Source organism: Giraffa tippelskirchi, chromosome 11 (assembly GCF_054371585.1).
Source record: "Giraffa tippelskirchi isolate mGirTip1 chromosome 11, T2T-mGirTip1v1.2.pri, whole genome shotgun sequence".
In the NCBI taxonomy this organism is placed as follows: domain Eukaryota; kingdom Metazoa; phylum Chordata; class Mammalia; order Artiodactyla; family Giraffidae; genus Giraffa; species Giraffa tippelskirchi.
The window spans coordinates 126095570-126123323 of NC_137285.1; the positions used below are offsets into that span (position 1 = coordinate 126095570).

General features: G+C 51.1%; 1 protein-coding gene and 1 long non-coding RNA gene across 7 annotated transcripts; one reads left to right on the forward strand and one right to left on the reverse strand.

The window, feature by feature from the left end:
- Positions 1–4924: 4924 nt before the first annotated feature.
- Positions 4925–16956, forward strand: SERPINH1 (serpin family H member 1). 6 transcript variants are annotated; one of them, XM_081545317.1, is made up of 6 exons: positions 4925–5195; positions 8247–8290; positions 10666–11321; positions 12821–12919; positions 13048–13280; positions 15945–16956. In XM_081545317.1, the coding sequence occupies exons 3-6, from the start codon at positions 10700–10702 to the stop codon at positions 16245–16247; spliced, it is 1257 nt and encodes a 418-aa protein (XP_081401443.1). In that variant the 5' UTR covers positions 4925–5195; positions 8247–8290; positions 10666–10699; the 3' UTR covers positions 16248–16956. The 6 variants fall into 6 exon arrangements, with proteins under 6 accessions (XP_081401443.1, XP_081401446.1, XP_081401444.1 ...); XM_081545316.1 differs by lacking the exon at positions 4925–5195 and adding an exon at positions 6658–6730; XM_081545320.1 differs by lacking the exon at positions 12821–12919.
- A 5159-nt stretch (positions 16957–22115) lies between these two features.
- Positions 22116–27754, reverse strand: LOC145527449 (uncharacterized). Its single transcript, XR_014069759.1, has 5 exons — positions 27112–27754; positions 25145–26392; positions 24701–24794; positions 22833–22987; positions 22116–22525 (listed from the first exon to the last, which is right to left on the reverse strand). It is a non-coding gene; the product is annotated as an uncharacterized LOC145527449 (long non-coding RNA).

A 27754-nucleotide genomic window follows, 5' to 3' on the forward strand; every position in this document is an offset into this window, starting at 1 on the left:
TTCCCACCTCCTACTAATGGACAGTGAGGTTGTTTCCAAGTTTTGCAATTACAAACAATGCTGCAGGGAGTTATTCAGTACACTGTTTAAAGCTCCCAGTGCAAACTGCCTTCTAGAAAGAGTGGGTGCATTTCTCCTCCTGCCAACACCCGGAGGAAACCTTCTTCCTGTTTAAAATGAAATCCCTCAGATCCTTCCAGATACTGCTCATTTCTTCATGTTACAGGTGAGGAAACAAAGGCACAGAGAGGTGCAGTGGCTTTCCAAGGTCACTGGCTGAGAGGTGGCACCCAGGCTTCCTGACTTCTGGGCTGGGTTCTTCCTCCTTGGCTGGGCTGCCACCTTGGCCTCTGTCTCCCCTGAAAATCTCCATTCCAGCCCTTTGCCACCCTCTTGTGTCTGTGCAAGGCCAGATGTGAGTGGAAATGACAGGATGGTACTCAGCGGACAGAGCCAGAATGGTCCAAAGTGGCTTCTTAAGGTTAGGAAGGATTTTTAAATTTTCTTTATTTTTTAATTATCTGGCTGCTCTGGGTCCTAGTTGCAGCATGTGGGATCTAGTTTCCTGACCAGGAATTGAACCCAGGCCCCCTGCATTGGGAGCATGGAGTCTTGGCCACTGGACCACCAGGGAAGACCAAAGTTAGGAAGGATTTGACCAGGTGATGAAGAGGTGAGCAGAGATCCTAAAGTCGTGCAGTTCTCAAAGTGCTCTCCAACTTGTTTCATTTGTGCTTCTCATCATCCTCCAGTCCATCACTCCTATTTGTCAGAGGTGGGGGGCTAGACCACGGGCACACAGCTAAAACACAGCAGAGCTGGGCCAGGATCCCAGATCTCCTGACCCCCAAGCCAGGGCTTCTCATATCCCATAATGCCAGGATGGCTACACTGGACTGAAGCAGATTAGGGGTGGGAGTGGGGTGGTCAGAGCTCAGGGGCCCTTTTCTCAGTGTCAGAGACCCTAAGACAGGGAGGGCAGCCCTACAGCTGATCTGGGCACCCCTATTATTACAGCTGCCAGTGTTACCTGGGGGAGAAAAGAAGATCTGGGCTCTGGATGAGTGGGTCCGTAGAGAGGCAACAGGGGAAGGGAAAAGGCAAGAAGGCACGCAATAGCCATCTAACCATGCTACCAACTCTCCAGCCAGGCAGCTGGAGCTATTTCCATAGGTTGCCAGAGAAGGCCTGAGAAAGGGAGCCTGGCAGAAGGAAGGGAGCTCCCAGTCCCAAAGCTGAGCTTTCTTAACAGCATCCTCCCTTGCTTTGGCCCTAAGAAGGCAGAGTCTCTCACCAGGAGCACAAAGCACCTGTACTTGCAAACTGGCTTGCCACAAGGGGGGCTTGGGCTTTCTCCTGGGGCCACTTGCTGTTCAGTCACTGAGTCAAGTCTGACTTTTTGTGACCCCATGGACTGCAGCACACCAGGTTTCCCTGTCCTTCACTATCTCCCCGAGTTTGTTCAAACTCATGTCCATTGAGTCGGTGATGTCATCCAACCATCTCATCCTCTGTCGCCCCCTTGTCCTCCTGCCCTCAATCGTTCCCAGCATCAGGGGCTTGTCCAGGGGGCCACTAGGAGCTACAGAAGGGTTTTGAGCAGGTGCAATGGACAAAGCCCTGGGCTGGCATCAGGGGACCTGTCCCTGTGTTCTGCACCTGGCTCATTCCACTTCCCAGCGGGAACTGTATCTCTGCCTTGTCAGGTTTTGGATACCCCACACATGGTAGATGCTCAAGAAATGTCTTCAGGTTTTGGGGTGAAAGCAGGAGGGAATGTCAACTGGCAGGAGGTGGGGTGGCAAGAAGTCACACTCTCTCATTTTACAACTGAGAACTGAAGCCCAGAGAGGGAAAGTGACTACCCCAAGGCTTCACAGCTAATAAGGGGTGAAGGATCCCAGCTCTGATCTATGTCCTCCCCTCCTCCCCTTGAGCCTGAGCCTGCGTACAGGTACCTATCAGGCATGTGTGCCACATGTGAGTGCATTTATGTTGCTAAAGAGTTAGGCAGACATGTGTACATGTGGATTGCATGAAGGGGCTGCAATGGGCAGGTGGACACATGTGTGTCTGCTGTGTCATGTGTCAATGGGCATGTCTCCTGGGCGTCCTGTCAGGGTGTCAGGTCTGTAGGTGAAGGCACTGAGGTTGCCTCAGCACCAGGAGGACTGTAGGAGGGTCGGGGTGGGGCTTGCTCTGGGAGGAGGAGGGAGGAATCATGTGTCGGCCCACCCCTCACGGGCCTCCCACCCTCCAACGTGGCAGCTCACAGGACAGCCCTTTGGGACAGAAAGGCCCCACACTCCACGAGAGAGCATCAGAGCTTGCAGAAATTGCATTTCCCTGACTCATGCTTGGGACTGCGAGCACATTCTTGGCTTCTGGACAGCATCTCAGAGAACTGCCGGTGGCAGCCCTGGTTTCCCAGGGAGAGGGCCCCCCAGGGGCTGGTCATCCCAGCCTTTCTTGGCCACAGTCTGATCCTCTGTAAAAAGAAGAAAAGGATGACACTTCCTTCCAATTAACGCCCTATAATTAAAAGTGAGATACTGTTTAGGGTGCCTGGGCACAGCATTCAAAGTGCCCCATGAATGTCACCTCCTTATCCTTTCCCTGTCCCCACTCCCCATCTACCATGGACGAACAATTCAAATCCCAGTTCTAACTGCAATTTGCTAAAAGGGCTTGAACTTAGCCTCAGTTTCCTTGTGTTTAAAATGGAGCCATTCAAGTTAACCTGAGAGTATTAAATATGATAATATGAACAAACTGGGCTCTTAACATGTTAGTTTCTGTCCTAGAACTCTATAGGGTGAGGACTGCCTGAATCTAGCCACTGGGGCTAAAGACAGCTGTTTCTGCAATACTGGTGTAACTGGGCCTGCCTACCTGGAAGGCCCAGCTAGGTGTGGGAGAAGGAGAGCTGAGGCCCAGGGCGTGAGCTCTGGTCTAGATCCACCTCTGAATTGCTATGTGACCTTGGGCAAATTGCTGGCCCTCTCTGGGGCCCAGTTTTCTTTTTCCTCTCTGTACAATGTGGATGCAGTTGCATTCTACGGTTTTCTACTTCCCCCTGACCACACTGCTTGGTACCTAGGATTTCCAGCTGAGCCCCTGTCGAGGGTGGGGTGGGGTAGGTGGGCTCCTGCTGGGGGCGGGGCACAGGAGGGACACACACCTGAAATGCTCAAGAGTTTCTCTGCATTTCAGATTCTTTCCTCCTTCCAAAGAGTGCTTTTTCCAGAAAGTGTAGCCTGCGAGTGTGGGGGAAGGGCTGCAGTCAGCAAGGCCAGGGCTGGGCTCAGAGCTAAGAATACTGTGGCAAAGGCTCTTGAAACTTTTTTTGCTGATGTTGGAAATTTAAAGGAGCCGTTGCCTTTCTTTCTTCAGGGAGGTTGCAGGGAGGCTGTGATTGGAGTCCAGCTACTCAGGCAGACACTTCCCATCACTCACTCACTGGCCATGGTTCATTGTGTGCCTTTTCTGGGCATACTCTGTGCTGGGTACTGGGGACTCAGAGGGAGAAGACATCTCTGCCTATCCAAAATCACCAATGACATTCAGGGACATTATAGGGTGACAACACAGAGATAAGGCAGCAGAATGCCATAGAGGAAGCTTCTGACCCAGTCTGAGCTAAGGTAGAGTCTAGTAAGACTGGGAGAGGGTCTCCAGTGCCCTCCCCAGGCCTCAGCTTCCCTATCTGTATATGGAGGGCATTGGTCCTTTCTACTCTGACCTTCTAAGGTACTGGGCTTATCTAACAGCAGTTTACCCTGCCCCCTAGGTGCGGTCCCTGGGAGTTGTAGCACTCAGCTTCCTCCCAGAGATCTGGTGAGGCCTCGGAGAGCTAAGAGTTTTGGGGAAAGGTGTGGAGCAAAGGTAATCTCTGTGGGATTCGAACATCTGGACCTGCTGGAAATCAAGGCAAACATCTCCTTTCTATCAGCTTTGATGGACCCTTAGCTGACTGACCAGGCTTCCCTTATGGCTCAGCTGGTAAAGAATCCACCTGCAATGTGGGAGACCTGGGTTCTGTCCATGGGTTGGGAAGATCCCCTGGAGAAGGGAAAGGCTACCCACTCCAGTATTTCGGCCTGGAGAATTCCATGGACTGTCCATGGGGTTGTGAAGAGTCAGCTTCGTGACTTTCACATCACGAGCTGATTGGTCAATTACCACCCGAGGTCCAAACTGAGGGGTGGACGAGCCTGGGACCCAAGTGGTTTCCTCAGTTTCCTTGAATAGCGAGGACTTCTTAAAAGCAATACACAGACGAGGCAGGGGGAAGTTCATGAAAACCAGGACAGCCAGGTCAAAGATATGGACACCACCCTGAGGCTAAGAGAGTTTGCCAGTGATCAGACCTGTCCTAAGAAAAGGATACTGGGCTGCCTATGAGGGAGGTGAGCTCCCTGTTCTTGGAGGAGCCTGGGTGCTTGCCTTTTTGGGATTCTTGCCTTTTGGGGTTCAGAGAGGACTTCTGCCTGGGGCTGCAGACAGGAACCCATGACCTCTAAGATGCCTCACAGTCCAGAGTCCTCAATATTTTTATTCTAAGATTCTTTGACTGTGAGTCTTTAAAAATTTGTTTTTATTTTATTTGGCTGCATTGGGTCTTAGTTGCAGCATGTGGGACCTTCACTGCGTTATGCACAATCTTTCGTTGTGGCACAAGGACTCTAGTTGTGGCGGGTGGGCTCAATAGTTGCCGAAAGGCATGTTGGATCTCAGTCTCCTGACTGGGGATTGAATCCTTGTTCCCTGCATCACAAGGTGGGTTCTTAACCACTGGACCACCAGGGAAGTCCCTGACTGTGAGATTTAACATTCTAAGATTCCTTAGATGAATTCAAAGATTCCACAGGAATATCATGTTCTGTGATGACCACCTGAAGATTCTAGTAATCTCTGATTCTTTGACTTTGATTTAAAGGGACTAAAGCTCTTGGGATCTAAGATTTCCCACAGTCCTGTAATCAGACTGAACATCAGCAGCCTAAGTCAGACTGAGAAATTAGTCACCACTCTCACCTGGCTGGGGTGGCCAGAAAGGGCCCTCCCCTCACCTCTGCTGCTAGGAACCTGAATGATTCATCTGCTGAGTACTGGGCTTCGTTTACTCCCCAAGATCCAGAGATGCACCTGGAAGAAGAAGGATACTCAGCACAGTTTGTTGACTGACTGAATGAGTGAGTGAACTGTCTCTCTCTTCTGTCCCTTCCTCTCCATACTGGGCCCATGGGGTTATCTATGACTTCCCTGTTAAAGATTTGGGGTGGGGATGTCCTAAATAATCTGCCATCTCAAGTTCCCTACTAAGATATGCATACTCTCCGAAGAGGGCTTCCCAGGAGGTGCTAGTGATAAAGAACTTGCCTGCCAATGTAGGAGGCATAAAAGATCTGGGTTCAATCCCTGGGTTGGGAAGATCCCCTGGAGGAGGGCATTCTCCAGTATTCTCTCCTGGAGAATCCCCATGGACAGAGGAGCCTGGCAAGCTACAGTCCATGGGGTCGCATGGAGTGGGATATGATTGAAGTGACTTAGCATGCAAGCACAGACCCTCCTAAGAATATTCATCACAAGGGCAGGGACTTTGTCCTGTTCTTGGCTGTGTCTTCTGCACCTGGAACAGAAAAGAATACCCCAGCTTAGCTCAGAGCTCCAAAGGCTATCCGTTGTGGGAGGGTGGGGGAGAGGAGCTGATAGTGAGACCTGTGGGAGGGGACTCAGATAGGGAGGGGGTATGACCAAGGAGAGAGAGACAGAGACAGGCAAGGGAAAGAGGCAAGGAATGACATTTCACAAAGGAACTAAGGCCCAGAAAGGAAAGTAACTTCCTTACGGTCACACAGCATATTTCTTAAAGGTCAGCCAGGGTATTCTCCCTCTGCACCCCTCCAGGCCCAGTCAGACCACCTGGTGTTCCCCAGGTATCTGCAAGACGTTCCTGGGGGAAGGTCAGGTACAGGAACTGGCTGCCACTCTTCCTGCCAAGGTGGTCACTGAGGTTGAGCTCCAAGGTGTTCAGGATAAACTGCAGATGGAGAAGGATGCTGCCTCCCAACCTCTGACCACTTCCCCTGAGAGGAAGGAGAGCAGGGGGCTTGTAGGGGGGCCCAATTTCAGTTGAGAATGGGGGAGTGGATCCATGTGAAGGCAGATCCGCTGTCGGGATAGGGGAGCTAGAAGGTGTGAGATCAGGGATAAGCCGGCTTGTGCAAAGAGCCTTGGGGTGTGGTGGCTCCTCTCCAGGGAGTAGGACCCTGAAGCCCCGTGTCTAAGCGATCCGAACTCCCCCTAGGGAGCCCCGTGTCCCTTTCATCTAAGCGGTCTGAACTCAAGAGTCTCAACTGAGTCGAAGGATGCCCGCTCGCTCCGCAGTCGTGCGGGCCCCGGGGCGCCCAGCACGGAGCTCCCCTGGCGCCGCGATCGCGTCCGATAAGCAGGGCAGTAGGACCCAGGGGCCGGGTGACTGCCTGCAGAAGGAGGGGGCGGAAGCCGGGGCGGTTTGGGGGAGGTCTCTGGGTTTTTTTTGGCGGAGCAGGGGCGCCCTCCGGAAGCTTTTCCAACTTTCCAGAAGTTTCTCGGGACGGGCGGGAGGTAGGGTGGGGGAACGCCATATATAGATCTGGAGCGCGGGGGCGCGGCGGAGAGTGGAATCCGTTCGCGGCTCCAGTGTGACACTGTGGCTGCGGTCCCGGCGCCAGCCCAGCCCGGCCAGGTGAGGGGCGGGGGCGGCCGGGGGGAGCGGGGGGAGCGGTGGGAGATTTTTAGGGGGGCTCAAGGGAATGAGAGGGGAGAGCAGCCCAGGCGAGGGTTTAGGGGACAACCAGAGCCACAGACTGAGCCCGCAGACTGGAGTCCCTGGCACTTTTGGGGGCAGCTGGAGAGTTGGAGATGGAGACTAGATGGTGACAGCGGAGAGAGCCTGAGGGCCACCGCAGAGATGGAGCCGGAATGGGCAGTCAGGACACTCCGAGGGCCCAGAGAAAGTGCAGGGTTCCCCGGAAGTGTGGGGCAGGAGTGGTGGTGGCCAGGAGGGAACAGGGAGGCTGGGGGCCACGATGCTGAGGCTCCTCTCTCTGCAGGATCAAGGAGGGAGGATCCGGGTCTGCAATCCCTTTCAGCAAGAACAGGGAGGCCAGACTGGCTTGGCATGTCCCTGTGCCTCCAGCTGTGGGTTGAGACCCAAGGGCCAGTGGACCAGCCTCCTTACAGGCTTGATGGGGGGCATCTGAGCCTCCTGAAGAAGGGTAGTGGGGAGAGGAGGTGAAATAACCTTTACTTTTCCTGGGGGCTGTCTTGGCTTTTGGGGTCCCCACAGTTTGGGAGGAGTCACCCACCACGGCTCCATTTCTGATCAGCCTGTATGCGTAGGTGATGGCAACTAAAAGAAGAACTTGGCCAGCACCAGTCTTCCCCACCTCGCTCCAAAAAGAGGCTGAGGAGGTGACCAGGTCTGCGTCCCCCCAGAAAAGGGAGGATGGACGGGGTTGGAGGGCGCTCCCTAGAAGGCTTTTGGTCACCCGCTCTAATTCTGTCCGCCGCCACCTGGTTCCTGGAGTCACTGCAGCATTAAGGTTACTTCAAAGGCCGGGGTTCCCTGCCCCCAGCTTAGGGACATTCCTGAGGTGCCTGGAGTGGAGGGAGAAGAATGAAACCGGCTTCCAGCATGGCCAGAAAGCCTGGCCCCGCCTCTTCCAGGGTTTCCGGCTGGTCCCCCTGGTCTGCAGGGCCCGGATGGAGGCCGCAGGAAAATCTGGGGGCTTTGGTTCTCTGGAAGTCTCTGGCTGGGACCACACCCTCCTGCCCTCAGACAGTTCATCTGCCCCTCCCCCCTTCCTGAGGCCTCCTGGTCCCCTCCTTTTGTCTCTGGGCTCTGGGATTCCCAGCACAAATGTTTTTTTTTAAACTGGCTGTAACCAGACACTGAATCCAGCCCTTTGGAGGGGCTCTGTGCGAGCTTCTGGGAGGAGGGAGCCCTGTGCTAGGAAGCCCGACCCGCACTGATCCTTGACGGAAGTGGCTCCCTGCCCCTCTCTGGCCTCAGTTTCTCCCTCTGTGCAGTGAAGTGGATGACCTCCAAGGTCCTCCAGATCTGGAGCTGGTTGTGCCTTCCTTCTGCCAGGGGCAGAGTAGATGGGGGTCCCTTAGCGGGGCTGGGCCTTCCAGGCCTGTCCTCACCACCATCCAGCTTTGCCCTACCCCATCCTCCTCACTCTTCTGCTTTCTTTCAGAATGAAAAAGGCAGGCCTTGACCTCCCCCTGAGGCAGTTTCAAGGTACTTTAGACCTCCTCAAGTGTTTGAGACCCTTTCTGGTGCTCCCACCCCTTCCCCAATCTGCTTCCCTTCCCTCTACTTAAAAATCCTGGAATCCCGTCTCCTTCCGGCTAGCTGTGGGCACAGGCCTTGGTTCTGCGATTGTGTATTTTTCTTTGTGAAACCATAAATCATCTAACCTTGGCTTCAGGGCTGGGATTTCTCTGTGGCAACAGGGGCTGGGCTGTGGGAGGCTGGCTTGCTTGCAGTGACTTGCCTTCCTCTGTTCCTGCCACTGGGTTAACAGCCCTTCACCCTCCCTGCACATTTCCCTGCAGACTCTGATGTTGCAGGCTCAAAGCTAGGGCCAGAAAGGCTCCGTGGCAACCCCCCACCCCCACCCCCCGGGACCTGCACCCGGGCTGGAAGCCCCCCTCTGCAGGCGGGTGGAGATAATTCAGTTTCCAGCCTGCCACGTCAATCGGAGCCAGCAGTAGGAACAGGAGCGCAGCTATGTGGCTGCCTGAGGAATCCCAAACTAGTCATTTGGAGCTTTCTTGAAAAGCCCCTCCCAGCCCTTTGAGGTTCTGGTTGGCTGGGGGTGGGGGCTGTCAAGATAGTGCCTGCCACGTGGCAGGACTGTGAACTGGGCTCCTAGATTATCTCTCCGGGGGATGCTGGTGACCTTTGCAGAGGTCCAAGCTCTGGCATCCGCTGTTTGGACTAAAGGCGGCCTTTGAATAAGATGACTGTATGCCTGTTGTCCTGGCATAATAATTAGTAGTATTCCCATTTTACTCTCCTACGTGTCCAAGTGTCCTTGTTTGTACAATAATTATATGGGCCCTCTGCCTTTGAGGCTTCAGGCCTGGTGGGAGGAAGGTGACCTGGGTCCAGAGATATTCTTTAGGGTAAAACTATCTTATCTCTGCAATGCCTACTTTAGGCTATAGCTCTCTTTGGTACTTTCTCCCAGGCAGTTGTGGGTCTTGGTGGACTTCCCTCCTTCCCAAGTACTGAGGGTCGTTCATCAGGATTCTGAGTTTTCCACCTTGAGGACAATGAGATGGGATCTGCCAGTGCAGTGGGATCCCAGCTTCTACCATGGTTCCTTCCAGCCCTTTTCTTTGCCTTGTCATCTTGTCTTCCTTCGTGCTTGCCTGAAGGAGAGGCGGGAATGACCTCAAAGCGGGGCGAGTGTGGAAATAAGTCCACGTGGAGAGACTGTCCTGATGGGAGGCCCCAGAGAGGGGAGAGGGGCTTGTCATAGGGGCCACTTCGACGGCTGTGGTTTGAGGATGTCAGTCCTGAAGCCGTAGTGTAGATGGGCATGTGTGGTGATCACTGTCAGATTGGAATGGGAGGGCAGAACACAATCTGAGGTGGCCCCTGCTTCCTGGGAGACTGAACACACATCTGGCCACCAGCCTCTGGTGAACGGGAGGGGGTCAATGTTCTTTCAGCTGTAACGTGCCCGGTCCCTTAATATCCTTCCTCTCAGGAAACCTACCCCACCTCCCACCCCCCTCCTGCTTTTGTCCTGGGGATTTCCCATCCACTCGAGGGGCGGTGGGCAGGCACGCCCCGCCAAGACAGAGGCCTGGGCCTGGAGACCAAGACCCTTACAACTTGGAAAATGGGAGCCCGAGACTCAGTGAGGGGTGGACACGCAGACACATGCACATTTTCAGACTCAAGGTCACCCTTTGGGGGCAGCAGAGTAGAGCATCTGGGTTCTCTCGTTTAATCAGTGAACCTACCGATGACTCATTAACATCCCAGCGCTGAAGAGAAGGTGTGGGGGAGGAACACTGCATCTCCGCCCACATGACATCCTCTGTCCAGGCCCCTGAGTTTCATTCGAACCCTCAGCTCGTCTACCACTTTCCCCTACCCACTGGAAAAGGGTCCCAGGGTTGTAAGAGATCTGAGCTAACCTTTAGCAAACTGAAGAGTCCGGGTTTGGCCAAGCGGCCCTGGTTTCTGTTCATTCAGAAATAGCTGCGGCCTGTTGTGTGCTGGGCACAGGGGACTATGAAGGGAAGCCAGACGGGCTGTGTGTCCTGCCCTCCTGGAGGACACAGACCTCCAGGTCTGTGATGGAAACAATATGTAACAGACACATGAGTGTAAATGTTAAGTTCAGTGTAAGAAATAAATAGGGCTGAGGTGGCTATTTGCTTGCTTTAGATGAGGAGTCAAAGAAGGCCTCTGAGAGAGCGGGCAGATGGAGAGCCCCAGTTTGGGCAACCTGGAGTTAGGTCTGGGCTCCCCAGAGCTCTGGACCCTCCTGCTCCCATCTCCAGGGGACTTGGCGGCAGCCAGAAGGGTGGGGATGGGTGCGGGGGAAAAACAACTGGGGCTTCAGGGGTGACCTCTCTCTGCCACCCTCATAGGTCCTCCTCGGTGCTCACAACCCACCTCCCAGCCATGCGTGCCCTCCTGCTCATCAGCACCATCTGCCTCCTGGCCAGGGCCCTGGCCGCTGAGGTGAAGAAACCTGCGGCTGCAGCAGCCCCGGGCACCGCAGAGAAGCTGAGCCCCAAGGCGGCCACGCTGGCTGAGCGCAGCGCCGGCCTGGCCTTCAGCCTATACCAGGCCATGGCCAAGGACCAGGCGGTGGAAAACATCCTGCTGTCACCCGTGGTGGTGGCCTCGTCCCTGGGGCTAGTGTCGCTGGGCGGCAAGGCGGCCACGGCATCTCAGGCCAAGGCGGTGCTGAGCGCCGAGCAGTTGCGCGACGATGAGGTGCACACGGGCCTGGGCGAGCTGCTGCGCTCGCTCAGCAACAGCACGGCGCGCAACGTCACCTGGAAGCTGGGCAGCCGCCTGTATGGGCCCAGCTCCGTGAGCTTTGCAGAGGACTTCGTGCGTAGCAGCAAGCAGCACTACAATTGTGAGCACTCCAAGATCAACTTCCGCGACAAGCGCAGCGCCCTGCAGTCCATCAACGAGTGGGCGGCGCAGACCACCGACGGCAAGCTGCCCGAGGTCACCAAGGACGTGGAGCGCACCGATGGCGCGCTGCTGGTCAATGCCATGTTCTTCAAGCGTGAGTCCAGTGGGGCGGGGCAGGGTGGGGCGGGGTCTCCTCTCCCCTAGACCCCGCCCCCGGCAAGTCTGATCAATCTGTATTTCTGTGCCAAGCACCAGTCCTCATGAACAGCTAACCCATGGACATGGAGGGAGGCAGTTATTGAGCTCTTTATATATGACAAACTAGGTTTAATGAGGTGTAGTGTTGTGTCTGGGGCTTCCCTGAAAGCCCAGCTGGTAAAGAATTTGCCTGCAACGCAGGAGACCTCACTTCGATTACTGGGTCAGGAAGATCCCCTGGAGAAAAGATAGGCTACCCATTCCACTATTCTTGGGCTTTTCTGGTGGTTCAGATGGTAAAGAACAATGCAAGACACCTGGATTTGATCCCTGGGTCAGGAAGATCCCCTGGAGGAGGGCATGGCAACCCATTCCAGTATTCTTGTCTGGAGAATCCTGGTGGACACAGGAGCCTGGCAGGCTACAGTCCATGGGGTCGCAGAGTCGGACACAACTGAGCAATTGAGCACAGCCCAGCACAGCATTGTGTCTAAAGGAATGGGACACAGATACAAGCCCAGCCAAAGGACTCCACAGGATGTGTTTCATCACATCAGAGAGCTGTTGATTGTCTTGGAATTAAATTCAGTAATCATTTCTGCCTCAGTAATGAGCTGGCTCCACACCTGTGATCATGCCTAATGCTCAAAGCAACTTTGAGGGTAGAAAGTGTAACCTCCATTTCATAGGTGAGAAAAAACAGGCTCAGCTGGGAGGAGAAGACCCAGACTCATGTCCAGATGTATCTTGAATTGAAGATTTGATTCAGGCTTAATGTGTACTTTTGAGTATCTATATGGGTAGCACTGTTACTCTTACAGGCGCCTGTGAGGATGAGGTCCCCCTGTTTGACAAATGAAGGGACCAAGATAGGAACGGTGAAAGGTCTTGCAGCCAGTTGGTGACTGAGACTGAATTTGAACACAGGTCTGGATGTGACATCGATCAGGACTCAGGCCACTGTCACATATGCAAGGTTTTGGGGGTCATGTTTTTTGGTCACAGGGACAGGACTTGCAGACAAGAATTAAAGGCAGTCTTGGGGCATTCCCTGCTTCGGGCACAAACCTCAGCTGGCAGGGTGTGTGGGGAGTCCAGCTCAGCACATGTTGCCCAAATGCCTGGCAGGGGTCAGGGCAGAGGTGGACATGGCAGTGGCTGAACTGAGGGTCCTCCTTTTGAAGGTATTTCCTATCATGTAGAAACTGCCAGGCCCTGACTATGTGTAGAGAGCCATGTCTTCAGGCAGCATGTCCCCATCCCTAAAGCAGGAACATGTGCTGTAGGGGACTGGGTGCTCAGCGGGGAGGTGGGCTGCAGCCGACCCCCAAAGACTGGAACGAAGGCCTGTGGCAGGAGTAAATCATCCAGGATATTCAGTTGGGAGAATGTCTTAACAGGGTAAGGGGAAGCAGCGCATCTATTTCTGATCTTGTGTTCTACTTCCTGCTACAGCGCACTGGGATGAGAGATTCCACCACAAGATGGTGGACAACCGAGGCTTCATGGTGACCCGTTCCTATACCGTGGGTGTCACCATGATGCACCGGACAGGTAGGTGCCTTGCAGAGCGGGGTGGGGCGGGCGGGTGGCAGTGGGCAATGTGGGGGCGCAAGGGTGCTTAGGGCCTGGCCTGCCCTCACCCCACAGCGTGCCCAGTGCCCTTTCTGCTTTTCTCCCAGGTCTCTACAACTACTATGACGACGAGAAGGAGAAGCTGCAGATGGTGGAGATGCCGCTGGCGCACAAGCTGTCCAGCCTCATCATCATCATGCCCCACCACGTGGAGCCCCTTGAGCGCCTGGAAAAGCTGCTGACCAAAGAGCAGCTGAAGGTCTGGATGGGCAAGATGCAGAAGAAGGCTGTGGCCATCTCCCTGCCCAAGGGAGTGGTGGAGGTGACCCATGACCTGCAGGTGAGGGGACGCCCAACTCAGGGGCCTGCAGGGCTTAGAGTTGGGGAAGGGTGGTCTGTCACCAGTTCAGAGGGGCTGTCCTGAGCCCCTTTGGGTGTCCAGGCAGTACTGGGCTATGCTGAGGGAGGGGGGCATGGTCCCTGCCTTTGGGAAAATGGTGACAACATCAATACCTAAGTATAACTGAGTACCTGCTGTATGCCAGGCACACTTCCTAAGCACTCTGTATGTATTAATTCTTAATCCTCAACACTGTATTAGGTAGGACTATCAGGCTTATCTTACAGATGAGGAAAGTGAGGCTCAGAAAAGTTAAATAACTTATCCAGAGTCACACAGTTACTAACTCAGACATTTAGCACCAAGCCATGTCCTTAATCTTATGCTGTGCTGCCTCTTGGCACAAGGTACAGGCATACCTCATTTTATCGTGTGTTGCTTTATTGCGTTTTTTTTTTTTTTTTATACAAATTTTTGAGGATTTATGGCAACCCTACATCAAGCAAGTCTGGTGCCACTTTTCCAACAGCATTTGCTCAGTTCATGTCTCTGGGTCCCATTTTGGTAATTCTTGCAATATTTCAAACCCTCCACCAGCAAAAGACTACAGCTCCCTAAAGACTCAGGTTAGGATTTTCAGCAATAAAATATTTTTAATTAAGGTATATACATTGTTTTAAGAGGTAATGCTGTTGCAGACTTAATAGACTACAGTATAGTGCAAACATAACGTTTATATGCATTGGGAAAGCAAAAAATTTGTGTGACTCACTTTATTGCAATATTCATTTTATTGTGGTGGTCTGGAACTGAACCCGCAATATCTCTAAGGTATGCCTGGGTACACTATTCAAGCTGGAGGATTGTTCCCCATGCACTAGTAAGACTAATAATAGCTTTCAGCTCTGAGTCACTTGGCTGGAAACTTAACCAACCTGCTCAGCATCATTTCCCCCTCATGACCACCCTGGGTGGTGGGCAGCACCTCAGAGAGAAGCAGTGACTTGCTAAGGTTACCCTGGCTAGTAAGTGCTGGGGCTACAGTTAGTTCTCAGGTGAAAACTCAGGGTGGCCTTTTTGTCAATCAGGAGAGATTTTTTTTTTCCTCTTTTCAAAAGGGAAAACTTTCATCTCATTCCTCCCTTGGGTTCCAGAAATGGTTCTGTAGGAGATCCCTTGCCCGCAGAATTGATTCAGACTTGCTGTTGAGGGAATGTGGAGGAGAAAGCTTGAGATGAGATGGGGGTTAGACTACAAGCTGGAGACTGGTAGAACTTGTGTGGTCTGTGCGGTAGACAGCGTGAGGTTTCCAGAGAGAAGCCACACCCGTCTCCCTCCTGGGCTTGTCCTGACACTCCCCCAGCCCATTCTGCAGTTGCCATCACCTGACTCTCCTTCTTTCTCCCGTGTTTTCCTGGCACCCTGGGTGGACACACTATCTACTACCCTACAGTAGATTGAGCTGGAAAATTCCAAGTGGGTAATTTGTGCAAAGTCATGGGGACCCGAATAGCTGGGCCTCAAACCTATCTCGGGACACCCGGACTCTCAGGCCCCTAGGTCTCAGGCCGGTTTGGCCATGCTGGGGAAGTGCACTGTCCTCCAGAAGCTTGGGCCCTGAGGGCTGCTGTTCACTTAGCCAACAGTTCTCTACCGCTGCCTCTTCTGCACTGAGAGTAGAGTGAGCCCTGTACATGGGCTCTTCCTTGGAGCATTGAGCCAGGTAGGAGAGACGGACAGGACCACTCACTGATAGAGGGAGGCCAGGGGTGTGTGGCTCCAGTCTTGTGGGGCCGGAAAGGCTCCCCAGAAGACGTGTCTAAGGGGCCCTACAGAAACAGGGTAGACACAAAGATGCTATTGAGGAGGCAGTTTCAGGGAAGCTGTTCAGTGGAGAGCAGATTGGTACATGCTAGCGGATGAAACTGCGATGCAAGCACAGTTCCCAGGAAAGAGCTTGTCCTTGGCTTCCAGGGGCTGTGCAGAGCCTTGGAAAGAGAGAGAAGAGAAAGCGTGTGTGTGTGTTTTAACTTTTGAAATACTATGGAAATATATAAAAATATATTAATGTAAGGAACCCTCATGTATCCATCACCCACCATCAACCATCACACCCATTCCTCCCCCATCAGATTATCTTGAAGCAAATCCCAGCCTTCATATCACTCTGTAAAGGTTTTAAGCCCCAGAGTGATGTGGTCAGAGCTGTCCTTAGGTCAGTCATTTTCAAACGTGAGTGTGTCAAGAATTACCTGGAGAGTTGGTTAAGAAAGATTCCTGGTCCATCTGCAGACACTGTGATTCAGAGGCTCTGGGCTGGATCAGGAAACGTGCATTTCATATAAGTCCCCAGGGGAGGCCGATGCTTGCTGTCTACCACTCATACCACAGGTGAGGATTGCTGGGCGGGTAGGCATATATTCTGCCTTTTCCCCCTGAGTCTTGGTTTCCTCATCTGTGAAGTGGTGATTGGAAGCTCTTGCAGGGCTGTCATGAATTAGGAAAGTGGTTTGCAGTTTCCACACCATGTCTGGCACACAGAAGGTAGCCAGGGAGTAGTAACTTCTGCTCAGAGAAGAGGAGACAGTGGGTGGTGTGGGTGGAGGGTAAGGGTCTAGGAACTTTGCCTCCCATGGCCTCACCATCATCCACCTGGTTCTACAGAAACACTTGGCTGGGCTGGGTCTGACCGAGGCCATCGACAAGAACAAGGCAGACCTGTCTCGCATGTCGGGCAAGAAGGACCTGTACCTGGCCAGCGTGTTCCATGCCACTGCCTTCGAGTGGGACACGGATGGCAATCCCTTCGACCAGGACATCTACGGGCGTGAGGAGCTGCGCAACCCCAAGCTCTTCTACGCCGACCACCCCTTCATCTTCTTGGTTCGAGACACCCAGAGCGGCTCCCTGCTGTTCATCGGGCGCCTGGTCCGGCCCAAGGGTGACAAGATGCGAGACGAGTTGTAGGGCCCCAGGGTGGTTTGGGATGGCAGGAGGCAATGGGAGGCTCCTGAGACACATAGGTGCTATGGGGGTGGGGGAGCTGAGGTCCGACCTTGGATAGTCCATGGGGTGGGGGTGGGAAAACGGGGCTTCCTGTGTGTCTGAGCAGTCCTTCCTGGCCTGGATTCACTCTGCTTGGACACGGTCCCCCAGGTGTCAGGATGCTGAGCCCAGAGACCCTGTGTCCCATGGGAGCTGGGCCGTAGTCGTCGAGCCCCGCTCTCAGTCCTGGGATCCAGCCTGCCTCAATCAGTGTTCATATTTATAGCCCAGTGCTTTCTCATCTGTGAGATGGAATTGAGCTGGGGGTTCAGCCAAGCCCTCATGGAATGGGGGCCCTCTTCCTGACATGACCACCACCTCAGCCCCCTCCCCAGCTCTCTCCCAATCTTCTCCTAACTTCCCTCATCTATAAAACTAGGTGCTGCAGCCCCTGGGACAGGTACTCCCACAATGAATCTGACCCCAGAGAGGGGGTTGAGAAATAGCTCATGGAGGGGGGTGGGTTTGGGCAGACTCTGGTCAGGCATCATGGGGATGAGCATTGTTTTTTTCCCTTTTATAGATTTTCAAAAATGGGGAGGAAAGTGGGGAAATGAGCCTTTGTTGCTGTAAAACCAAGAACTTATTTGTACAATTTTTTTTTTTTTTCAATAAAACTTTTCCAGTGAAATTTTGTTGGATCATGGAAGGTAACTGGATCAGAGGTTACCATGTCATTCTTCCCTGGGGACAAGGGCTCCTTCTGTTAAGCCCTGTTTGCTACTAATAGTCCTTGTCAGGCCCCCAAATCCTGGCAGATAACTGGAGATAATACTGTGTGGTAGGCCCACTGTGTGCTGACTCTGGGAATTGTGGCGCTGGCTGCCCTGGAGAGGTGGAGGCTGCAGGGCTGGAATGACAGTGGAATGACAGCACTGGTCCTGGAGCCCAGGGCTTTGCTGTCCTGCTGGCTTCAGGATCCCAGTCTTCAGCCCCCAAGGCTTTCCCTTCAATCTGACCTCATCCACATCCAGGGCCAGAGGGCACAAGTTCAGGCTGCCTGGCTGGGCAGGATTTTGTGAAGAAGAAGCTTGTGGGGTCCTTGCTCTGTACTTGGGTTTGGAGCAGGAGCTGAGGAGAGTCCTGATACATTCCTCACATTGGTTACCTCTTGTGAGCCTTGGGGAAGGAGAGGGCAAATGGGATGCACAGGACAGAAGACCAGTGGCCAGCGAGGCAGAGGAACAGAGGAAACTGGATTCATGGCCCATCTCTGCTGCTTGCTGGCTGTGTGTCGTTGGGCAGTTTACTACCTCTCTTTCGACACATTTCTGGCTTCCTTTTGCCAACAACTCTGACCTGGGTGGTGTTGGTCTCAAAAGGGAGTCCCTGCCTGACTGGGCAAGCTAGGTGGAGTCCTCCAAGAAGTGAATGGGCTACAGAAGGGCCAGCCGATTAATTCTCATTATTACTGTAGTGCCACGGCTGTTCAGAGCTCCAGGGCTGTTCTGTGTTGTGGACTCAGTAAATTAGATCTCTGCCCTCAAAAGGTTTCATCTAGAAGTGGAGACAGTGACAAGCACTCTCAGTACTCGCTGTGTTCCAGACATGCCATGCTTATTCTTCTGCATCAAGGCCTTTGCACTAGTTCTTTCTGGAAAGTGATTCATCTAGATCTTTGCAAGACTGCTTTTTTTTTTTTGTCATCCAGAAATCAGCCTAAATGTCTCTTCCACAAAGCATTCCATAACCTCACAATATAAGCAGCTCCAATTGTTGTTAGTCAGTTGTCGCTCAGTCATGTCCAACTCTTTGTGGCCCCATGGATTGTGGCATGCCAGGCTTCCCTGTCCTTCACCATCTCCTGGAGCTTGCTCAAACCCATGTTCATTGAGTCGGTGATGCCATCCAACCATCTTGTCTTCTGTTGTCACCTTCTGCCCTCAATCTTTCCCAGCATCAGGGTCTTTTCAAATGAGTCAGTTCTTCACATCAGGTGGCCAAAGTATTGGAGCTTCAGCCTCAGCATCAGTCCCTCTGATGAATATTCAGGATTAATTTCCTTTAGGATTGACTGGATCTCCTTGCAGTCCAAGGGACTCTCAAGAGTCTTTTCCAACACCACAGTTCAAAAGCATCAATTCTTTGGCGCTTAGGCTTTTTTAGGGTCCAGCTCGCACATCCATACATGACTACTGGAAAAACCATAACTTTGACTAGACAGACCTTTATCGGTAAAGTAATGTCTCAGCTTTTTAATATGCTGTCTAGATTTGTCATAGTTTTTCTCCCAAGGAGTGAGCATCTTTTAATTTCATGGCTGCAGTCACCATCTGCAGTGATTTTGGAGCCCAAGAAAGTAAAGTCTAGCACATCGGTTACTTTACCATGTTTTCTTGTTTTACTGACTCTGCTCCTAAATTTTCTACCTATTGACACATTCATGGTCTGTCCCCACTACTAGAATGGAAGCTCCATGAGAATATGGACCATGTGTTGTTCATCTTACTTATGTCCTGCACCCAAATTCAGTGTCACCCACACACATAAGACACTCAAAACATACGTTAGTAAGTGAAAGATGTGTATTTGAAGGGCATCAGGGCTTTTGGAATCCAGAGGAAGAAGCCATGACTGCCATGGGGAGATCAGGGGAGATCAAGGGAGAGTCCCAGGAAGAAATGACATGGTGTAAGTAGGCCTTGAGGGGTAAGTAGACATTTCTTGATCAGAATAATGATTTTAATAATAATACCAGCTGATCCTACCTCTCTATTTTGCTTCTACTATGTGCCAAACACCATGTCAGTCACTTAATATATATCTTTTATCCCAGCCTCCTGACACCCTGGCTAGGTAGGGATTATTCCCATTTTACAGCTGAGATAACCAAGGCTGAGAGAGATTAAGTGATCCACCCGAGGTTCCCCAGCCGGTGGGGCTGAGCTGGGAAATGTTCCTAGTCAGCGAAGAGCTGTTCTTCCTCCATGCCACATGGGAAGGGTTGGAGAGGAACTGGCCAGATTTTAATAATAAAAGTGCATAACCTCACAGTCTCTATACGTTATCCCACTTAATCCCCATAATAGCCCAGTTAGGTGGGAAGTCTTCCTAATCCCACAGGTATGGCTCAGAGATGAGGAGACTGGACTAGAACTCAGGACTCCTGGATCCAAAGCTCAGCCTGCAACAGCGCCTCCAGCAGGTGGACGTGAGACAGTGAAGGAAGTCAGGGCCGAGTGTGGGGCTGCCCAGATGACACCGAGGGGGCCCTGACGCAACCTGCCTCCCTCTGGGCACAGGTGGGAGGATGGTGAGAGGTCTGTGCTCCCACCTCACAGTGAGGGGTGGCAGGGCAGGTGGCAGAGGTGGGTAGATAGCTCAGGGTTGGGCTGGGGTTGGACCAGCCTTGTCAGTACCCCTGATGGCCCATCACAGTCCCGTATGGAGCTTTCTTGCCACCTTGAGGTCATTGAAGGGACCTCTGCTATTTCCACCACGATGCTTGTTAAGTCTCAGAGAGATGATGACTCTGCTTCACTGTGTGGGTCCTGGGTGTGAGTGCAAGTGTGAGGAGATGGGGATTAACTTTCTACTAAGCACCAACTGTGTGCCCAGCAATGTTGTGTATAATCTCATTTAATTCTTAGAGCCTCCTTCAGGGGTGGCTATTACTACTAACTTGGTAGCCCCAATTTATAGATGAGAAAACTGGGGCTTAGAGAATAACATGACCTGCCCAAGGACACCTAGCAGGTCAATGACAGATCCTGGCAAGTATGGGAGTGCAGGTCTGCTGGCTGTGGAGGAGAAAGGTGGTCAATACACAAGAGTTCCTCTGGTCTGTAGGAGGCAGTCAGTCACCAATGGGATCCTATATAATCTTTACTCCAGTTCCTGTACCTGGGGCTCATTATCCTGCATCTTATGGAGGAGGAAACAGATTCCAGCTAAAACCTCTTTGAGAGCAGGCCCTTGTCTGCCTATGCCCTGCCACATCTCCAGACCTAGCACACCCCTGGCACATAGGAGGTGCCTAATAAATGCTCATTCAAAGGAAGTGATTCAGTGGGTCCTTTGGTGTTTAGTGGCAGAGACATTGGAGTCTGGCAGACAAGACCGGAAACCCAGCTCTGCCACTCCTAGCTATGTGGCCTTGGATTAGTTGCTAAACTTCTCTGAGTTTCAGTTTCCTCATGAATAAGATGGGAATGATTAACAGTATGTACCTCATAAAGTCATGGTGATAATGAAATGAGAATGAATTTGCCCAGTAACCCATGGTACTTTGGCAATATGTGGCTGAGAAATATTAACTATTAAAAAGAGAAGGTAAGTAATTCAAGATCATACTGCAGAGATGGGATTTGAACTCAGATCTCTACAACTTTAAAGCCTGATTCTTTTTTTTAATTGAAAATATTTATTTATTTGGCTACATTGGGTCTTAGTTGGGCACGTGAGATCTTTAGGTGAGGCTCAAGAGCTTCTCTCTAGTTGTAGCATGCATGCAGGCTTAGTTGCCCTGCGGCATGTGGGATCTCAGTTCCCCGACCAGAGATCAAACCCCTGTCCCCCACTTTGGAAGGCGGATTCTTTACTCCTGGACCACCAAGGAAGTCCCCTGAAGCCCGATTATTTCTGTTATGCCATACAACCTGGGGATCAGGCTGAGCTGAAGCGGTCAGTGGAGACTCCCTGGAAGAAGAGGTGCTAGAGGTGGGTAGGAAAGAGAGGAAGAGGCATTTTGGAAAAGAGGCCCGGCATGAACAGAGATGTGGCCACTGGAAGGGCCGTGGGAGCTTGGGACACAGTGAGAGTCCTGGGGAGCGGGGGCAGGGGAGTGGTGCAGGAATGCCTGGCTGCCAGGCTCTGGGCTGAACTGCTCAGAGAGGCTGGAAGGAGGGGCTGATGGGGAGGCCATGAGGTCAGTGAATGGTTTATTTTTTTCACTTTTTCAGTGAATGCTTTTGCAGGAGCAGAGAAGCTGGTTTTGCCTCTCCCACTCCTCCAATTTCCCTCCTCTTCCTAGAGCTTGACTTATGCCTCCCCTGGACTTCCCTCTCCCTCCTTTTGCTCCTGCGGCCTCTTCTGCCTCTCTCACCTCTGCCCATGGATGCCCTACTCATCCTTCAAAGCCTGTCTCAAAGATTACTGACTCCCTGGAGACCCTCCCTGGGCCCTGTCAGAAGTCTGGCCATCTCAGTGCTCCCAGGGCCCTATAGAAGCATCTCTGGGCAGCACACACCGAACATTCCCTCCAGATGCTCTTGGTGGGGGGTGGTATTTGGACCTTCACTACCACTTGCTGTCACCTTTCTTCCTTCCTCTCTGTCATGGACATGTTTGCTCAGCTCTTCCACATGCCTACCTCCAGTGTTTCATTTCTAAGGGGAGCATACAGTCCACGTGTTTAGGCACGAGCTGACCCACCCGCTGTTTCAGCAAGAATTAGCAAGTGTTTTGACACTTCAAATACACCTACTGAGAAGTGGTCAGACTTTTCTTTTTTTTCCATGTCATTTCTCCATTAACTAGTCTTGGTATAAGCCAGAGATGACAAACTCAGCAGGGGAGGGGAGAAGAGGCCCGAGAACAGGAGGGGCTATGTTAGATAACTTAACCAAGACGGGACTTTGATGCTGCAGTCAACAAATTACATTGTCAGTTTGTCAGTTGCATTCATGTCACTGCTAGATCTCGGGTGAAATTTAGGGCACTGATCCCAGGGTGGGAATTAGAGGCCATATGGGAGGATTTGAATGATTTAGAACACCCCTAGCTCCACTAAATCCCCGTGCAGCACGAGCTGCCTTCCCTGAAGACCTTGAAATGACCTTGTCTTGGAAGTTACCCTGCAAAGTGTTTTAGTTGTTTATTGCAGAGAAACAAACCACTCCACACTTAGTGGCTTAAAATGACAACTGGATCTTTTTCACAGTTCTGTGGGTTGGCTGGGTGGTTATTCCACCGGTCTGGTCTGGGTTGGCTCCGGTGACTGCATCCACTAGATGCTCAGCTCAGCTGGGATGGCCGGGCGCTGAGCTTCTCTCTCACGTGGTCCTGCATCTCCATCTTCTTCCTGGCATAGTGGTGGCCTCAGGATTCTCAGATGATGAAGGCAGGAGCTAAGCCTCTGAGGCCTGAGCTCTGCAGCTTCAATCATGTTGCTTCCATCTCATTCTGTTGGTCAAAGCAAGTCACCAAGCCAGCCGGGATTCAAGGCATGAGGAAGAGACTCTACCTCTGGATGAAAGGAGCTGCAAAATATCATGGGCATGATTTCAATCTACTCCCCAAGGGGCGGCCAACCCTCTTCATGTCCCAGCCCCATTGTCTCTAGTCCCATAGTTGGATTTAGATGCTTTCCTGCCTCAGGGGACTAGTTCCAGAGTCAGATCGGGGAGGAAGAAGCATCTACATCAGAAGAATTGCAAGGTTTTGCTAATTTATTAACACATTACCCAAAAGTCTGGATAATATTTGTGGGGATGTTGTCTGTGGGTGCTAGTCCTTGGACAGAGGAACATAATTTTCACTGGGCTAGACTTATCAATGTATGTTTACCTCAGATTCCAGAGTCAGTGTGCTAGTTTGAGCACCTAAGAGTGGTTTTCATTATTTGCTTTGTTGGTTGACAGAAACCTGGATTCAGCTGAGGTCTATGCTTGATGTTGAAATGCCAGAATTCTTTGCTTTAACATAGAGGAAGGAATCCAGTGCTAAGGGAGAAAGCAATGTTGATGTGGATTTACCCTGTGTGATCCACTCACATACCCCGCAAGCCACGTTCCACAGTCCCAACTTCCTCTTAGACAGCCTGGAGGAAATTCCCTTCACCAAGGCATGGAGAAACTGTCAGTGAGGGAAGCATCATTTAACATGATGTAGTACTTTTCTCTGCACGCTAGGGATGCTAGGGAAAGACACTGTCACAGAAATGGACTCCATAATTTTAGTGGAAATGACGGGATCCCGGGGAGCAGAGCACACACAGCAGCACTTGGCTACCTGGGACAGCAGATGCCAAGTGATACTCAGAAAGCTCTAACCCACAGATGTCTTTAGCAAAGACTAATCATTTAAGGGCCAAATAAGACCAAAGGGAATAGACAGGGAGCCTCTAAGTCCTCCTTAGTCTGTGTAACAGAAACAACAAAGCACAACCACAAACAAAACCCTCCAGTCCTGCTAGCAAAAACCTGATTTGACCCATTATGAAAGAGAGCTTTGGTCCCTCACCCAAAGCCTCTTGAAAGGAAGAGAGGCCAGTACCCTTCAAAGTGAGTCCTTCAGTAGAACACCAGATACATACTGTAAATCTTCCTTTTAGCCTACCTTCCACAAAGGGACCTAGACCATTTGCCAGAGAACTGTGCTCTGTGAAAGGAAAATACACAGGCTTTTCAGGGATTAGCAGAACTTGAGTCTATCTAATGCTAATTCCTGAGAACACAGAAAGCCACTGTGTAGAGGCTCACATGCGTCAGATGACAATTGGAGTTTTGACTTCAGTCCAGGCATGGTGCCTGGACTCATCCTGCAATTGCATTTTTAGCTTCAGGGCGTATAATTGAAATTTACAGCATACATGCACCTGTAGACCTGTGGATAACGGCTGCTATGGTAGAAACGGCCAAGTGGAAGCTTCTGGAACTTTTTCTTCTTACTGATCAATAACCCAAAGTAATGGCGCAAATCCAAGAAAATTACAGGAATTTATGCCCTCATCAAAGACTTGAGTGAAGAAAGCTGGTTTCTATTGCATCTCGCTTAACTTACTTCTTTAGTCTGTGCAGAAGGCATAGGTCTCAGAGGATGAACAGGGAATTACCATAAGCTTACTCAGATACTTCCAAACAATGATTTCGGCAGCTCCCATTCTAGGTGCAGTCTTTTTTTAAAGAATGAATAGATATAGCCTTTTTATGGGAGCAAATATACATATTTTTTGTCACTTAATATGAAACTATTTATCTGAAAAAGAATTTTTTTTTTTTAATCTTCCTCTATAGAAAATACCAGAAGCAGCTTTATTTTTCTTGGCAGGGGCAGCAATACAGCTTTCTCATCTTGTCTTGAAACTCCCCAAGTCTCTGATTCTCTGTTACAATGTAACCTGATCATCCTTCCATAACACAGACACAGAATGTTTATTATGTTGATGACATCATGTCCCTAGGATTCAGAGAGTTAAAAGTAGCAGGTACTTTAAGATAAAAAAAATGTGCTGATAATGGGAGATGAATCCCATAAGAATATAGGGGCTGCCACCTGAGTGAAGTTTCTGGGTGTTCAGTGATCTGGATCATGCCAGGAAAGAGATACTAGTTGGGGTTCTTCAGAGAAACAAAATGAATAGAAGACACAGCTATAGATATGTGTATATAGAGATAGAGAGATACAAAGAGATGTATTATAAGGAATTGGCTCACTGGATTATTGAAGCTGAGAAGTCCCGTGATCTTCTGTCTGTAAGCTGGAGAGCTAGGAGTCCCAATGGTGTAGTTTCAGTTCAAGTTTGAAGGCCTGAAAAGCAGGAGAAGTGATGGTTAGTTCCGGTCTGAAGGTAGGAGAAGACCAATGTCCCAGCTTGAAGATAGCCAGGTAGAGAGCAAATGCTGCCTTACTCAGTCCTTTGTTCTATTTCAACAGATTAGATGAGATCCACCCATACTGGGAAGGGCAATTTGCTTTATTCCATCTTTAAGTCTAATGTTAATCTCATTCCTTACAAACACACCTGGAATAATGTTTGACCAAATATCTTGGCAACCAGTGGCCCAGTAAAGTTGACATATAACATTAATTATCACATACTGCAAAGTAAAAGGAACTTGTGCTTTCTGCTTCCTACTAGTAGTAAGAAAGAAGCATACTTGCTGGGTTTCCATGTAGTTTGGTGGCAATGTATGTCACATTTTGGAGTGCTGCTCTGATTCATTTACGGAGTAACCAGTAAGGCTGCCAGCTTCAAGTGGAGCCCAGAGCAAACGAAGGCTTCCAGGTGTCCAGGCTGAAGGGCAGGCAGCTCTTTCTCATAGCCTTGATGACTCAGCCGATGCAAAGGTGATTCATGTGTCTCCAGCAGATGGGGATGAAGTCAGCCCATGGCAAACCCCGAGAGAAGAACCGTAATGGAGTGTCTAAGAGTCAGGAGCAAAGCCAGGCACTCCTTGGTAAACAATTTTCCTCCTTTTGAGGAAGAGCTCCTGGCTGGCTGCTGGGCCTGCTGAGAAAAAGTCCCTGTGTGGAGGTACCAACAGCTATGAAAAATTAATGACTGTCACACACAATCTTCTCTTTTCCCAAGAATACTTGGGGTGTATGTACCCAGTGATTGCTTACTGGAATATCAGTGAGTCCTGAGTCAGGTATGAGAAAATCCTCTGTTATTGGAATTGGGTTTCTTCTCCCTCCAGGGACTACTATGCAATTGCCAAGTTCACCAATAATCTCCTTATTGTTAGTCCAATGGATACTTTAAAAAATCATTTTGGAAATACGGACAATTTCAAATGTACATGAAAGTTGAGAGGATAGTGTAATGAACTTCCAAGTACCCATCACAAAACTTCAATATGTGTTGACAGTTTACCCATTTTGTTCAATGAATGTTTTTAATAATTTGTCTCGTAGGGAAGCACTCATGTCTCTGATCCTGTTGACTTGTTCTTCCTTGATGCTTTCTCCAAGGTGAATCTTTTCCAGTTCTCCTCTGACCTTGCTGCTGCTCTGTGGCATGCTCTGCTCAGAGCCTCCTTCTTCGCCTACCCCTGAAATGTTGGTGCTTCCCCAAATTCTGTCTTGGACCTTTCACTTTCCACACTCTCCTTGGGTAAATGCAGCCTTTCTCATGGCCTCACATACTTTCCAGGCCTAGCGAAGCCCTCATTTTAATGAGATCCCCACCTCTGCCTTCATCTCAGATTCCTGTCCCAGACTGAGACTAAAATATCCAGAAGTCTCCTAGATACCTCTCCTTGTCTCAAAAGCATGTCCCACTCAACATGTACCAGATTGAGTTTGTCCTCCTGCTTAAACCTGCCGTTTCCTGTTTTCCTATTCATATGTTCAACACACAGTTATTACATATCTATTGGGTGTATAAGAAAGACTGGAAGATTCTGGAATAGGCAAAGAAATCACTGTTATAACAAAAAAAGATTGACAATAACAAGTGTTGACAAGAATGTGGAGAAACTGGAATGTTCATATGTTGCAAGTGAGAATATACAACGGTGCAGCCCTTGCCCCCTAATAATTAGTTCTAAGTCCATGGAGGATGTTAAACTGCATGAGCCTAGATGGAGAGAGGGTAAAAGTACAGGTTTTGACAACGGCCTGACTTGGGAACAGGAGTGTTTAGAAAGGGTGGGGAGCTGGGGGTCTGGATTATGGGGCCTCTGAGGGATGGGCTTAGATGTGGGTGGTGGCAGGAATGTCTGGGGAACGATGTTAACACCACCGAATCTGGGCAGGCTTAGGGAGCTCCCCAGCCAAGCATGGCTCAGGGTGTGGGGGGCTTCCAGTGCCCCTCTAGCTGGGTTGAGGCAGCCATCATGACAAACATCATGTGTCTTTTCAGGATGGCTTAAGCCTCTTGGACCTAGAGACAGGGCGAGGCTTCAGAAAGTGACTAAGATTAGAGTTCCTGCCTACCCTGGCAGGGAGAGGAGGAGCTTCAACTAGATTTAATTTGATTTGTCAAAATAAGAAAATTCCTCGCTTCTTACATCCTGAGTGCCATCAGGTAATTCACATACAGAATTACAAACTGTGATATGTGTGAGGTAAGAGGGGGTGGCCATAGAGATAGAAAAAAGAGGGCAGATTCATTATTTACTTAGCTGGCAGAGGGCATAGGTCTTAGTGGCAGACTGGAAGCAGAGGCTGGAAATGGATGTAATTTACCCTCCAGGTTTCGGACTGAGACTCGGGTGCATTCCCCATTCCCTTCCTCTAGATGTCCATCCTCGCCGCGACAGACTGCGGAAGGTGCTGATGCAATAGGACTTGGCTCTGTGATCTGCCCCGGATCCGCAAGCGCCGTCTCCTTGCTACCTGAAAATGCCAAAAATGTGCCCCGGCGGTACCCGCCCTCGCACCCCCAGGTGTTAGGGGCGGGGATTACAGCGCAAGAGGATTTCAAGATCTCAGTCTTTCCTCAGATCAGCCACCAGGTGCTCCAGCGAGGCCTCAGCCCAGCTCCTAAAGGGCCCCCCGGACCCGCCTTCGGATGGCGCGCGTCCGCGGGTCCCCAGGCTTCTCTAGCCAGCTTTCCCCCCGGCCTTGTCTTCCCAAGGGCCAGACCCTGTGCCCCGAAGCTCTGGCAACTGGAACCGGGGCTGGGAGTGCGAGCTCAGGGTTTACAGCCCTGGGGCTACGTACGATCCCTAAATTCGGAGCCTGGAGCCAGGTTTGAGGCCCTAGGGCGGAGACTGAGCATCTTCGGGCTGAGTCGCCGATCCCTGCAGGCTTCCAAAGCA